This window comes from Aethalodelphis obliquidens, unplaced genomic scaffold (assembly GCF_003676395.1).
Source record: "Aethalodelphis obliquidens isolate GAN/ISIS:26980383/991018 unplaced genomic scaffold, ASM367639v1 scaffold14, whole genome shotgun sequence".
NCBI classification, from domain to species: Eukaryota; Metazoa; Chordata; class Mammalia; order Artiodactyla; family Delphinidae; genus Aethalodelphis; species Aethalodelphis obliquidens.
The window spans coordinates 31,214,809-31,228,861 of NW_020837958.1; the positions used below are offsets into that span (position 1 = coordinate 31,214,809).

General features: G+C 47.1%; 1 protein-coding gene across 1 annotated transcript in view; it reads right to left on the reverse strand.

Annotated features, from left to right (window-relative positions):
- Window positions 1-3,644: 3,644 nt before the first annotated feature.
- The window catches only part of SPON1 (spondin 1), a 275,447-nt gene continuing 265,038 nt past the window's right edge, over window positions 3,645-14,053 (reverse strand). The window contains exons 11-16 of the mRNA XM_027115305.1: window positions 13,167-13,349; window positions 10,725-10,895; window positions 10,474-10,641; window positions 9,444-9,608; window positions 7,192-7,455; window positions 3,645-5,338 (exon numbers count right to left, since the gene is read on the reverse strand). Of these exons, the coding sequence (XP_026971106.1) occupies window positions 5,175-5,338; window positions 7,192-7,455; window positions 9,444-9,608; window positions 10,474-10,641; window positions 10,725-10,895; window positions 13,167-13,349 (1,115 nt within the window). The 3' untranslated portion in view covers window positions 3,645-5,174. The remainder of the gene's footprint in view (window positions 5,339-7,191; window positions 7,456-9,443; window positions 9,609-10,473; window positions 10,642-10,724; window positions 10,896-13,166; window positions 13,350-14,053) is intronic.

Consider the following 14,053-nt stretch of genomic DNA (forward strand, 5'->3'; position numbering starts at 1 on the left):
GCCATTAGCTGTTTCACCCTTTTGCTCCTGGCTTAGGTGCCACCTCAGAGAGCCCTCTTTGACCACCCCATTCTAATTCCACACTGCCCTGTATTTACTTCATGACACTTACCCACCTGTGATTATTTTGTCTGTCTTGTCTGACCTGTACCTTAATATCATAAGCTCTGTGAGGGCAGAACTGTGTCTTTTGGGTTTACTGCTTTACCCACTTTGCCTGGCGTGTGCAGAAAACCATTTGATGAATGGATAAGGAGCACAGGCAACCTTCTGGTGATAGAAATAAAATATATGGTGATTGTGGCAGTTACATACAGCGTTAGTCCAGAAGGCACTGGGGAATGGGGACCGGAGCATGAAAGAAGAGGCGGGGGGTAAAAATGCAGATTTGGAATTGATCTATTTTGAGCTAATGATTGAGGAGGTGGGAGTGGATTGAGATAGAAGGTGTGTTTGAGAGGTCCAGGGTAACACTTTTGGGGAGAATGAACACTTAGGAAATTAAAAGATGAAAAGGCAGGAAAAAGCCAAGAGAAGCAGCCCATAATTGGAAAGACCCAGGAGACTATTGTCAAGGAAGCTGAGGGGTGGTAAAGAGCTTTGAGTGCTGTGCAAGGACTGGGGGGTAAGGGGCAGCAGTGCAGGTTTAGAGGTTGCTGATGAGTTCGAGAGATTTGTTTTGGTCAGTCTGCTTGGGGGACCAGATCATAGTGGGTTGTGGTGTGATTGGAGGAAAAGGAAGTGGGGGCAGTAAGTTTGGGTTACTACTCATAGAAATTCTGTGGCAAAGTCAGAGGGTGATGGGGCAGTTGAATTGCTTGATAGGGTAGGATGTTAGAGGCATAAGAAGAAGAGCCAGTGCAGGGCACTCGGTCATAGACACGTAGGTATGCGAGTCTGGAAGCAGCTATTACTGTTTAGGTACAGAAGCATTTGAGAGATTCAGAAGCTTGTGGTTCGCAGGCTTTCTGACTGGTGTGGCGTCGTGCAGTGCCGCTCAGACTGAGGTAAAGGGCCCGTTTAAAAAATGTTTAACCTTCACCATCGTGGAATGATACAATTTCCTAATGTAATACAAAACATGAACTGTTAGAAAAATAATCATACTCTCGGATATTGTGGCAATATCAAATTACTATAAAAGTTTCTGAATGCTTCTAATTTCTCTCATTGTAGGATGGTAACGAACAGTTTGTGGATGCTCCCAGGCTGCGGTCTCTCTTTCAGTAGCACTAATGTAGTAGGTGAGGGAGCAGGAGATCCAGGTGTTTTTCTTGAGTGGCCCACCTGAGTTCTTAGATGGGCTAGTGAGTTCCAGGTTAAGATCACCCAGTAGGAGTCACATGCTAACACTAGCAAAAAGTAGAGACTCTACTTTTATAAACTCCAAGTGGAGTAAACAAGTCAGTAGCCTTGAATAAGATGTTGGCCCCTTTCCCTTCTAATACTTAAAATTACTTGAAGTAAAAGAAAACTGTATAAACATATAACAGTTAAACTATGAGGATTATTACCTTGAATAGGAGTACTGTTAAAATACGAGAACTTTTACCAATCAGTTCTAAAGCCAGGAAGTAGTTAAAGCACACATTCTGAGTTTTATGAAGAATTCAGAGCAATATGAGAAAGTGATAATGATAGATAATGAATGCTATCTTCCGTTACGACATTACGTCGAGTGAAAAGTCTGGAATCGCGTTTTGCTCTGATGATGGCGGGGTAGAAGTACTGCATGTGTATTTTATTGGTCAGGACACTTAGAGTCATAAGTGATAGAAATGCAGCTCAAGCCAGCTTTAGCACAAAGTGGGCATTTCTCGGTTTATGAGGAAGCAGGGGACTGGCGGGGTAAAACACATTCAGTGAAACTACTGCCAGGTTACCATCAGAACTCACTCTCAGGATGGGAACTGGCTAATTGTGGAGGTGGGGGAGAGAAACCCTTCAGTGTAAGAAAGCTTGTGACCAAGCCTGAGGCCAGAAAAGGTAAAACAACAGCAGTGGTTTGAAGCCAGGCTACCCGTGCTTAACTGTTGTACAACTCCTTCCTCGGCCCGACAGAGCGTACTGACAGTATTTCTAAAGCAGGGATGCCATCATTTAAATTTGACATTTTAGTACAGACCTTTTGCTCACAGATTTCAAAAGATTTAAATTGGAAAATTGTCTTCATGCTCACTAGCATTCAGCTGCTGTTTATAGTTTGTTACGGTATCTCACTCTTTTTCAAAAGGGACTATTTTCATTCATTCTCCCTGCTTTGGGCAATATGAAAACAAAATGAATTGTCTGTTTTGAAAATTAATAGCACCAAAGAGTGCAATGTCTTGTCTTCTGTGACTCTGTGTTGTAATTAGAGATTAAACTTTTATATTTAGTCTTATTTGGACAATACTGTCCATTTCTTTAGGATATAAATATTTAACTCGGGGGAAAAAGGACTGCACAGTCCTAGTACAGTTTAATATTTAACTCCTTTAAACTGAAACATGGGCTGTTAGGTCACAGAAGTAATTTGACATTGCGAATTTTTGTCTTGCCGTTTTAGGCATGGACTTGACCTGGACTAAGTTTCTGGAGAATTGTTGTCATGTGAGAATGTGTACGTATCCTTACTTCCTGGACGAAGTACACAGACCTTGACTATGCCTAAAACACGTTTCATACACAAAGTTCAAATTAAAAAAAGCACAAAATTGTTTAAATTTTTTCAGTTCTGGGTCTGAAGAAGCCCAGGCTTTATTCTTATTTGCTACAACAGATTTCCTTCAAATCATGCATTGGCAAGGTGACAGGTGAGTGACCCCATGTGTGGTGGGGAATATATCGCTGAACTTATTTTCATCTTAAAAATGTGGATGTAAATTGGAGTCCAAGTGGTTTGGCATTGATAAAAAAAAATATACACAACAATTATAGTTCTTTATATGGCAATTTTAAACTGGGTGTCTTATGATCTGTTTACTATCTCAGGTATCTCAAGTCCAAACAAATTTCATTTTTGTAGTAAAGTCTTTATTTCCAAAATGATTGGTTAGCCGGAGAAACTATAAACCACCTAACACAAGACTTTGGTAAGAAAGATCTGATGTTTCTTAAAAATTCCCCCTTGCAAACAAAAAAAGAGTTAACACTTATGTAACAAGAAACATGTTACGCATTCTCAGCCATTAACCAGGTGCCTGGTTTTAAGTCTCCAAAATTTGGATTAAAAATGGGACCAAATAAGAACATGAGATACTAGGGTGGCTTGTCCTTAGAGTTACTTAGGAATTGCCATTATATGGAACTTTGATGATTTTCATGGGTTGAGAGGAAGGATGCGTCTGGGTAGCTAAGAGTAGTGTTGCAAAAGCGAGCAGATTCTGTATCAGGACTTTTTTTTGTCCAAGTAGAACTTAAACTTCTTATTTCTTTAAATTTTGTGCTGCTTTGTGGGAGGAGAAAGCAGTTCACTTAAGGATTTAAAAAATAGCGTTGGAAACAACTCAAACCTCCAGAGAGCTCAGGAATTGGTAAGAGTGGTCCCTCCAGAATGAGGGTGCAAAAGGCATATCCTTTGCTGACTGTGATTGAAATGGAAACAATTGTTAAAAAGACCCAACCTTCTGAACACTGAATTAGTTTAAAACTAAAACACAAAAGACAGACCCAATGAGTTTTTTATTGAACAGTCTCTCTTGTGTTTGTTAAAGAAAATAGTACAGATTCAAGGCTATAGCATATATATATGTTGTGTTTGGAATATCCTGATGTGTTTAATGCAGATTCTTAAAGTAGTGTATTCAAAGCAATGTATGCATCTCATCCACGGTACATATTTGGATTAAGCACGATAAGGCGGCCTGCAACAGAAATGAAACGGTAATTTTAACAATGAATGAGTAACAACTGCTGATGGACGCAACTCGGTAAAATGACCTTTTACACTAATGCTTGATAGTCAGTCTCCCTGCATTTGGTGTGCTTATGAGTGCTCGGAAGGGGATGGAAAACCATGATCTTTCCCTATGGTTGTGTCAGAGGACCAGACCCCTGGTGTGGAGGGCTGACATAGGTTTGACTTCCCACCAGATTTTACGGCCAAGCTTGATTCTGCAACATTCCTTCCTCCCTAGATTTGTCGTCTTTCTTGGCCTCTGAAACACTTTTTCTAAGAAGCCCTCTCAAGTACAGAGATAGTATTTCTGTTGAAGGACTGGCTTGGTGGGCTGCAGACAGATTTAACAAAATGTTTGCATAACTGAAAAAATGTTTTCTTGTTAAAAACCGGTTTGAGAACTTAAAAGTCTGTGTTGGAAGATTTTAAAAACTCAGGTTTGGGACTGCTATAGAGGCTAGTTTTGCTGCCTTGGCCTTGGTTCTAGTCAGGATCTAATATCAGAAGGTTCGTAAGGCTGGCTTCCTAAGAGAATTGTGTCCAAAAAAACCCCAAAAAGAAGGGAAAAATGATTTCTAGACTTAGTACCTTTTACCTCAGGTGTAAGAACTGGTTACCTTATGTTCAAATAAAGCAGCCATCATTTCTTTCCTCTGGGGCATCAAGAACCAATATTAGGGGTTGAGATACATACGCATTTCTCGGTGAAAGAAGAAAAGCCACCCACCATCAGTGCTTCTCTTCATGTCTGCCAGCTGTTTTCCCCAAGAACTGTTGATGACTGAGGAGACTCAACAACGGGCCCTAAAGTTCCACTAAATGAGAAGAGACGAGCAAACAATAGTTTCCTGCAAGAGGGAGCAGGCCAGACGAGAATGAGGGGAATCTGCACTCCACCTGACGGGGACTGTCTCCCACATGCTGCGCCCCGGCACCAGGCACAGAGTCATCTGCAGACAGTTGCCTCTCCGTGTGCAGGAGGCCAGGGTCTCTTTCCTGCCACCCAGGTGGGTGCTCCAGAGGGACACGTTTCCATTCAGTACAGGTGGCTGACACTACTCCTGCTGGATGAGGGCTGGCTGAGGATGAGGGAGCACCCCCTCAGTCTGTGCCCACCAAGAAGTGTACAGAAGGATGTCCCTGGCATCCACAAGACTACTGGGCAGACCACACTGCAGAAATGAAAACTAGTGTACACGATTTAAATTGCCTTAAACAAACAAGCAAACAAACAATCCAGCCATTGGTGACTCTGAGGGGTCTAGAGTGCAGCCCTGGGAAACGTGTACCCTTGTTAACACGGGTGGACATGGCATGCTCTGATCTCCTTCTTGTCTTTGCAGCTGGTAAACTGGGAGCTTTTGAACCTTTTCTTGACAGTCATGTAGCGTTCCTGGATCCCGCCTCCACACAGTTTGGTGCATTCTGACCAGGCTGTCCATGGGCGCATCCTGCAGCCTGAAAGCATGAGAAGACCTGGTTAGGCCAGCAGACATGAGGAAAGAACAAGGAAGCTGAACTCTAGTAAACAGCTGTCAAACTTAGTTGGTTGTCTGGGCTTTTCTGCTCTTGTATGTAACGATTTGTTGAATTAAATAATGGCTAGAGTCCTTATTAGGGACTGTTAGCTTATACGTGACAGACTGCAGAAATTGGCCATAAATACTTTGCAGCTCTTCCCCATCGAGGGGCAGAGTCTGCTTCTCCACCTCTTGAATCTGGGCTTGGCTCTATGACTTGCTTTTGGCCAATGGGACATGAGCAAACATGGCTTGAAAAAAGTTGTCGGGAACCTTTCCACCACTATGTGAGCAAGCCTGGCTATCTGCTGGAGAGACCGAGTGGAGAGAGACTCCAGAAACACAGGTGAGGCCAATCTAGACCTTCCAGCCCCAGCTGAGCCACCACCTGACAGTAGCGACTTGTTTGTTTTGGGGTGGCTTGTTAATGCTGCAGCCACTCACGGAGCAGTTAACCACTCTCTCTTACGCTTTGCTCCCCCAGGTACTTAGCCTCTCAAGTACTAAGTTAACTCAGGTACAATTGATTATTTTTCCTGTGTAAATAGACATGACTTTCTCAAAGAAAACTTTCCTGACCCCAAGGTTAGATCTTTAAAAAAAAAAAAAACAGTGCTTCCATAGCACTCTATACATTACTCCATTGTAGATCCAATTAATTACATTTATGATTATCCAGTCAATACTACGCTGAGTTTTATGTCATACTGCCTGCCTGGAACATAGTTGGGCATAATGTTTGTTGACTGGCCAACTGACTGCCATGTGCAATAGACAACTTTTTTTTTTTTTTGCGGTACGCAGGCCTCTCACTGTTGTGGCCTCTCCCGTTGCGGAGCACAGGCTCCGGACGCGCAGGCTCAGCGGCCATGGCTCACGGGCCCAGCCGCTCCGCGGCATGTGGGATCTTCCTGGACCGGGGCACGAACCCGTGTCCCCCGCATCGGCAGGAGGACTCTCAACCACTGCGCCACCAGGGAAGCCCTAGACAACATTTTGATATGGGAACAGCTCCCTAGTGGAAAGATAGTGAACTTCAGGTAGCTCCGCATATCTGCACTTCTCTAGTCCTAGATGGAGCTGTAATGTCTTAAGGAAGAGAAGAGAAAAGAAAAAAAAAAGGGGTAATTTGAGCTGCACCTTTAAAAATAGAAACCCATTAACCTTCACTTATATGCGGCACCTTCCTTACCCACTCCAGGGAATCCAAAGACTATCAACTGGCCTGGACCCAAGACTGAGCGCGGATCTCCCCAGCTACCATTTCACCATTTTGCTGATGACGTTGCACTCTTGGCTTGGATCAGCTTATTCAGCAGTGAAGCTCTAGGTGGGATCTTTTTTTTTTTTTTTAAAGTCCTGGAACTCCTTCAGTTATGCAGGAGGAGGGGGACACACAATCTCTCTCCTGGGCTACAGAGAAAACTTAACCAGCCTCTGTGCCTCTGTTTTTGCCACCTCCAAACCACTCAGCACAGGCCTGTTAAAGTCACGCTGTTGCTTAAAACCTTCACCTACAGAATCAAGTCATCAGCAGGCCTTTCATGGTCTGGTCCCTACCCTACCTCTCCAGCTTGGTTTCCTGCCCCCCCCCCCCCGGCCATACTCTGTGTTCTTTCTGCCTTCCACTTACTACTTGAACATATCTTGTTCTTTGGTATCTCAGTGCCATTGTAATGACTACTCCTGCTGCCTGGGATGCCCTTGTTTTACTGGCAAACTCCTACAAGTTCTTCCAGACCCACTCTGCTTTGATATCTCCCTGAACGCCAGCCTCACACTTGGCAGTACCTGGAAACTGGTCCCCATCGGACTCCTCCCTCAGCTGCTCACTCCTCCGGCTCTCTCGGGCCTCCCTCCAGCGCAGCTTCTGGATGGATGGATTTCGGAGGCATTTCCGGATGCGGCACTTTTTCCGCTGCACAGTCTCCGGGCAGGGTGCACCTCCAAACTGAGGCTCCATTTGGATCATGCGGGTTCGAATCATGTGGCCTTTCCCACATGACTTGTTACATTCCGACCATTGGGACCACTCGGTGAGCTCACAGTCAATGGCTGGCAAGACACAGATGGGCGTGAGTATATCTCATGTCTGAAACAAGATACGGTCACTTATACTCTCCTTTGAACATCTCAACACAAGCCTATGGGAAATGCAAAGCAGGTGCTGTTACCCCATTTTACAGAAGAAGAAACTGAGGCTCCAAGAGGCAGACTGACTTTATCCAGCCCACACGGTTGGTAAGCAGTAGATGCAGATCAAAACCCACACGCTATGCCCTCTTTATGATTTGAGGAGGCTTTTGGGGGGACCTTGAAGATTAGTTCAGAGCCTCTTGCCTTGCTCTCTAAGCTTCTAGAATATTGTCAAATTAGCCTCAAGTGGCACAGACTAGCTTCCCACAGCCAAAGACCCTGATTTTCTGAGGGAAGGCACAGTTCACTGGTGCCATTTTCCAGAGCTGCCCCCGTGGACTAATACTAAGGACATTGTGACTTCTGCAGTAAGACCCAGGCAGTGTTTCTTGTTCTCGATATCATCCTGGGTCTTATATACGGCAGTCTGCAAAAAACACAGGAGTCAGAAATAGGAAATTCAGTAGAGAAGAGGGGCAGTAGCAAGTGGTGTCATGGTTTATCATGGTAAGAGATCCAGCAGAGTCTTCTCATTAAGCCAGCATCTCACAAATGTGGACAAAAGATAACCCATTAGAGTGATTCTCAGGATGCTTCCTAGGGAGGCAAATGATTTTCAAACTCTGCTTCCCTTGCAAAGTGAGGGCCCGGCTAGATGGATCTAGGAAAAACTCATTTTGTTCATGGTCTTAGGCCTTTTTTCCCTGTGGGAGCTCAGGCAGCTTTCCCATCTGCAGTATGGGGATAATGTTATTTTTCTCATCAGGTTGTGAGAATTAAGAAATGCTCTCAGCCCAGTTTCTGGCCCACAGTAAGTGTTCTATAAATGTTCTTTTTCTTCTCCCTTCATTCACTGGACCCTGTGGATATAGAGTTTTGTTTAAGTCAGTAACAGTGTCTCAGAACATTCTGGAGCCCCAGCTCTGGTGAGCTGTGTTGAACACGGGGTAGATCTTAGTAAAAGCCCAAGGCTTTGTTTAGTTTGATGGGCTGGGTCATCTCCACACATGACTTTGGCTAAAACAGCTCAGGAACTGTAATATGTAACATTGGTGGAGGTCTGCACTTCCCAAGTCCAGTGCTCGGCACTTTGTACCAATTATGTGGTTTAATTCTCAGAGCAACCTAGGAAGTTTTTCTCACTATTTTACAGATGAGGGACAGGGATGCTAAGTAGTGTGCTGAAGTTTATGCAGCCAGTAAGGGACAGAGCTAGGACCTGTCCCCAGGCACGCAGCCTGAGTAAGGGGAGGAAGCACAGAAGGCTGCAAGTGCATTTCAGAGAAAGCCCGAAAACAGGTCTTAGCAAGTGTGTCTGACTTTCCACCACCTGAAAGGGAAGCTCTCATGGAAGACTAGCCAGAAAAATGGGCTCTCTCCTTGGAAATTAGTCCCCAGATAATAAACTCACCCTCATCTCTTCTCAAATCTCTGTGAGATTTGAGAGGAGATGAGGGTGGGCATGGAGCTTTTGAGCTTGTTGACTTGCTGGCCTGTCTTCTTATCAAGGCTGCAGAGGTACAGGTTTAAAGTCTACCCTTTGGTCATGGGTAAATAAACTGGTCACAGGGAGGAGGAATAGAATTAAAAAGCTTGGAAAACCCCATGGGCCAGACAAGCCTCTAACTTGGAGGGGTGGAGAACTATGAAATACATTTTATCGAGCCTGTACTGTTTGTTTTCCATCTAAGCCTCCTGTTTTGACTTCACAGCCATTTACAATTTGGGTGTTTTGTAGATGGTTAGTGGGATCCCCTTTTACTACTGAGAAGATTGAGAGTTTAAATAACTTTGCTAACACAGAGATGCAGGGCCCAGCAAACAGTCATAACTGTACGAGCTAGCACAGGGCTGGTTAGCAGGAGGAGAGGAGGGGAGAGGTGGCTTCCAGGAGCTCCAGGACTTACGGCACTCGGGCAGCATGCATTTTTCCACTTGCTCCAGCGCCTCATTACAGTCCCCAAGTTCGGCTAGAGACTTGAGCATCCGCTGGCGGGTCCGCATGCCCTTCCCACAGGTCACGCTGCAGTCGCTCCACTCGGACCACGGGGACAGCAAGCAGGGGATGGTGTCTAGACCAAGAGCCAGGTTTGCCACTGAGAACAGGCTCCCTTTGCTTTCTTTGATCTGGTGCCCTGTACCCTTTGTCCCCCACTCAAGCCCCTTGAGTAAAGTGAAATTGACCAATGGGTTCGGATAACCGAAGTGACCCCCCCACCCGGAACCAGGAGTGGCTCCACAGGCCACTAACTGCTGCTCTTGTCACTCTCCTGCATCTCCTCTGATCCAGCTGGTGCTCATGATGTGGCATCAGATGTGGCTCAGTAATAGGAATACACAAGTCCCACCTGAAACACCCGTGAGGGTCTGAGTAGGATCTCACTAGAGACAGAAACATCCCACATGCCCCAAGAACCATGCACTAAAAGATAGCCTCAATGATGTGTTTTTGGACACTTTGGTGCTGAAATCGCTAGAATGTGTATGTACTTGGCTATGTGTGTACATCTGTGTAGTGATGTGTGGGCCTGTGTGCATCTGTGCGTAGAGGAGGGGTTGTAATGCTTTATGAGGCCACAGGCAAGTCCCCACATAGAACAAGAATGAGGGGGTCTGTGATGACTTGAGGAATGCACAACCTGCCTACATTTATTCCCCCCCTCCAAAAAAAAGATACTATGGGGCCCTATAAAACACAGCTACAGGTGAATTCTATCCAGAGGCCACCAGTTTGCCACCCCAGCATTGCTCAGAATGCCTCTCAAAGGAGGCCACTCTCTGGGTCTGGATGATGTCCTCACACCTATAGCTCTCGCTCCTAGAAGTGCCCTGCAAGGATTGGGGAGGGGGGGGTCCATATTTCCTCTTGCACCTGCCCAGCCTTGACAGTGGTAAGGGCTGCTGTGGTCCTCTGTCCCCTCTCCCACGCCTACTCACGGCACTCGGGCATCATGCACTTCTCTGCCTGAGACGTCTCAGCCTTGCACATGGAGCCGTCCGCCGGGCTCATCTTGACCATGCGGTGCCGCTTCTTCATGCCCATCCCGCAGGTGGCGCTGCACTCGTCCCACTCGCCCCACTCGGTCACCAGGCAGCTGCTGGGAGCTGGGAAGTCCGGCGGTGTTTAGCGTCGCCTTGGCAGCCTCGGGAGCCCTGCGCCCGCCCCTCCCGCCCGGCACCCCACTCACAGCACTCCTCGTTGACCGTGCACTTCTCCGTCTCCTCAGTGGGCAGCGTGCACACGGAGCCGTCCTCCGGGAACTGCTTCACGTACCTCTCCCGGGACCGCATGCCAGTGCCGCAGGAGATGCTGCAGGGCGACCAGGTGATCCACTCGGACATGGTGCAGGTGGAGCCGTCTGCAACACAGGAGCAGATACTACAGACCGGGCGCCACGACGCCGGGATCCGCACGACCAACCGAACTCCCCAAAGGCGGGCGTCAAGAAGGCCAGCTGGCATTCAGGGGCAGTTAGGCAGTTGAGGATGGAAGTCGACATAAAAGGCACACATCTTTAAACTAGGAATTGTTCCTTAAAGGAAGTGCTTTTTTCCAGGTGCACAGAGCACTCGTGATTACTCCTTGTCTCGTGACGACACATTTGAAAGATGGTTGGATGGATAGGAGTGTGTGTGTATGTGTGTTTGCCTGTTCTAAAGAAGAGGGAAATGAAGTCATCCATCCACCCATCCGTTTACTCACGTCAGTAAATCTTTACTGACTGCTTAGTGGTATGTACCGAGGTTAAAGAGATGTGTAAGATACGGATTTTGATCTACTCCAGAACGAGAGATGGGCACATAAACTGCAAAACAGACATAAGCCCAGTGGATTGGAATGGGGATGCTCCTTGGGGTCTGGGTGAGATTTCACAGAAGAGGGCACATCTGAGTGCACTTTTGTTGGGTAGAGAATATCTGTATTTAAGGTGAAGGGAACAGCTCCTGCAATAACCTGTACCGAGTGTATTGTGTGTGGCACTGGGAGATGAGGCTAGAAAGAAGGACTGAAGTCAGAGTGTGAAGCCTCCTGCACATGTCCGCAGGCTGTCACATGCACATGGGTGATGCCTACACATTGTTATTGAACCTATGGACAGTGTTGCTAGACAGTGCTTGCTGGCGGTGAAGTAATAAAGATGGCTGGAACCCACATTAGACACAGGGAAATTCTGACACGTCCTACAATGTGGATGAACCTGAGGACATTATGCTGAGTGAAATAAGCCAGTCACAAAAAGACAAATACTGTATGATTCCACTTACATGAGATACCTAGAATGGTCAGTTCTTAGAAAGTAGAACGGTGGTTGCTAGGGGTTGGGGGAATGGAGAGTTAGTGGTTAATGGGTCTACAGTTTGTTTTGCGAGATGAAAGGAGTTCTGGAGATAGAGGGTGGTGATAGTTGCGTGTGTGTGTGTGTGTACACAATACCACTGAACTGTACGATTAAAACTAGTTAAGTTGGTAAACTTGATGCTGTGTACCACCAAAACTACACCACCAGGCAGAGCCCAACATGTTTCAGAATTGTCATTACCTCCTGGGAGCCACCTGAACTCCACCCCTGTAGAGGGGATGGTTAAAGATCTCATTTCCCACTGTAGGCCACAGACAGCCCACCCATCTGCCTCCCCTCAACCCCAAGAAAGAGAAAGCCTCCAGCGTTGTCAGTCCTGTCACAACTTCCTGCCTGCCTGTTCGTAGGAATGGCCTGTGCATGCAGGGTTCACTCCTTTCTGAAGTGCCTTATCATGGGCACAAACAGCAGTAAACCACTGTGGAGTGCAGCCAGGAGAGGTATTTAAGACTGTGCCCCAGGAAGAGCCAGAGAGTCAAGGACCTGCAGTGGTGGTGAGCTTTCTTCAGGTATCCTCAGCTTGGAAATGGTTTTCTTCCTGCCATAAACCAGCCCAGCCTATACATCCCTTCCTATTGCCTTGTTACACCTCTGAGACAGTTAAGATCAGAGCACAGAGTATAGATCTGTTCAGTCAGAGAGAGGAAGTGTACCCTGGGAAGTAGGCAGCTGGCCTTTGCACAGCAATCAGAGTAGTGCCATGCTGAAGCCTGAGCCATCATGACATGGGTGGTTCAAGCTTATAGTTCAAGCCTGACCTTTGACCAGTTACAGAATTGCTGCAGTCAGTCCAAAGGTCCTGACGCAAGGAACTGAGGGCTCTGACCCAGGCTGAGCTAGGACATGCACGGGGGTCCATGAATGACACAGAATTAGGGCAATGATTTAGATTCAATCTTGGCCAAGCTGTTCACCTGCTTCTTAAAAAGAGGTTGAAGTTAAGGCCCAGAAGCAGGCAGCTTGCTATCTGTTGTTTGTCATAAGTAAGATGTGTGCTAGCTCTTTGGTAACTTGTGTCTATTTTCTTCCATGGCTGGGGGGTATGGGGGGGGGTCAGTTAAACTCAAGAATTCTTCTGATGTCGTAAGACATGTCTGTGTTCACAGCCCTCAAGATACTGTTGGACATGGGAGTCTGCCCTTGGTGGTTCCCACTGACAAATACAGTCAGGGTCCTAGTGCCCCACTTGGGGGGTGCTACCTGACCAGGTATGAGAGGCTGGCACGGCCAGGCAGGACCCTCCCTTCCTGAGCCTGGGTGTCTCGTCACCTTCATCGCTGCAGCCCGGGCCCGTGCAGGGCTGGAAGTCCTGGGTGTCGGGACAGGGGACACTGAGGTCCAGCTGCGCCTTCAGCATGCGCTGCCGCATCCTCTTGCCTTTGTCGCAGGTGGAAGAGCTGCAGGCGGACCACGGGGACCAGTTGGAGTAGATGCAGGTTTCGGGGGTGTCATCTGGAAAGAGTATGTGACATGGTTTTCCTGGGAGCCTGTGGAAGCTGTGACTGGCCCTCTCTCCCCAGACGAGCTCACGCGGGGACAAGAAAATCCCCACTGTCTGCCCAGCCTCCGGGAGCCTGGGTGCTCCGGGGATGCAAGCAGCCATTCACTTGCCTTCCAAAATTATAGTTTGGGCATTCCAGTAATAAAAATCTAAGTAACTTAATAATAAGGAAAGATTCTCTTACTGTCCCTTCCCCTCAACACATGAACACAAACGATGGCAGACATCGTTTCCACACAGGTGCAGGCAAATCACAGGCAATTTGGGGGAAACACAGGTTTTTTCGTGTGGTGTTGCTCATCTTCCCAGTGAGCCAGACAGTGTCATGATGAGAATAAGGGTGGCCATCGTTCACTGAGCACTTATCATGTGGCAGCATCATTCTAAGAACCGTATTTGCCTTATCCCATTAGCTCCTTACCACAGCTCTTTACAAGGCGGGTTCTTCTATTGTCCCCATTTTACAGTTGAGGAAACTGGTAGAAAGGTGGGCCTCTTGCCCAGGGCCACAGGAGGAGAGCCCAGCTTGTCTGGCTCCAGACCCTATGAGAGAACTTGAGCTGAAGCCAGGGCTCTGCCACTGCCTCCTGACTGTAGGGTCTGGGCTCACTTTCCTTGCTGGGGAGGTGGATGGACCCACTCCTGCCTCACAGGA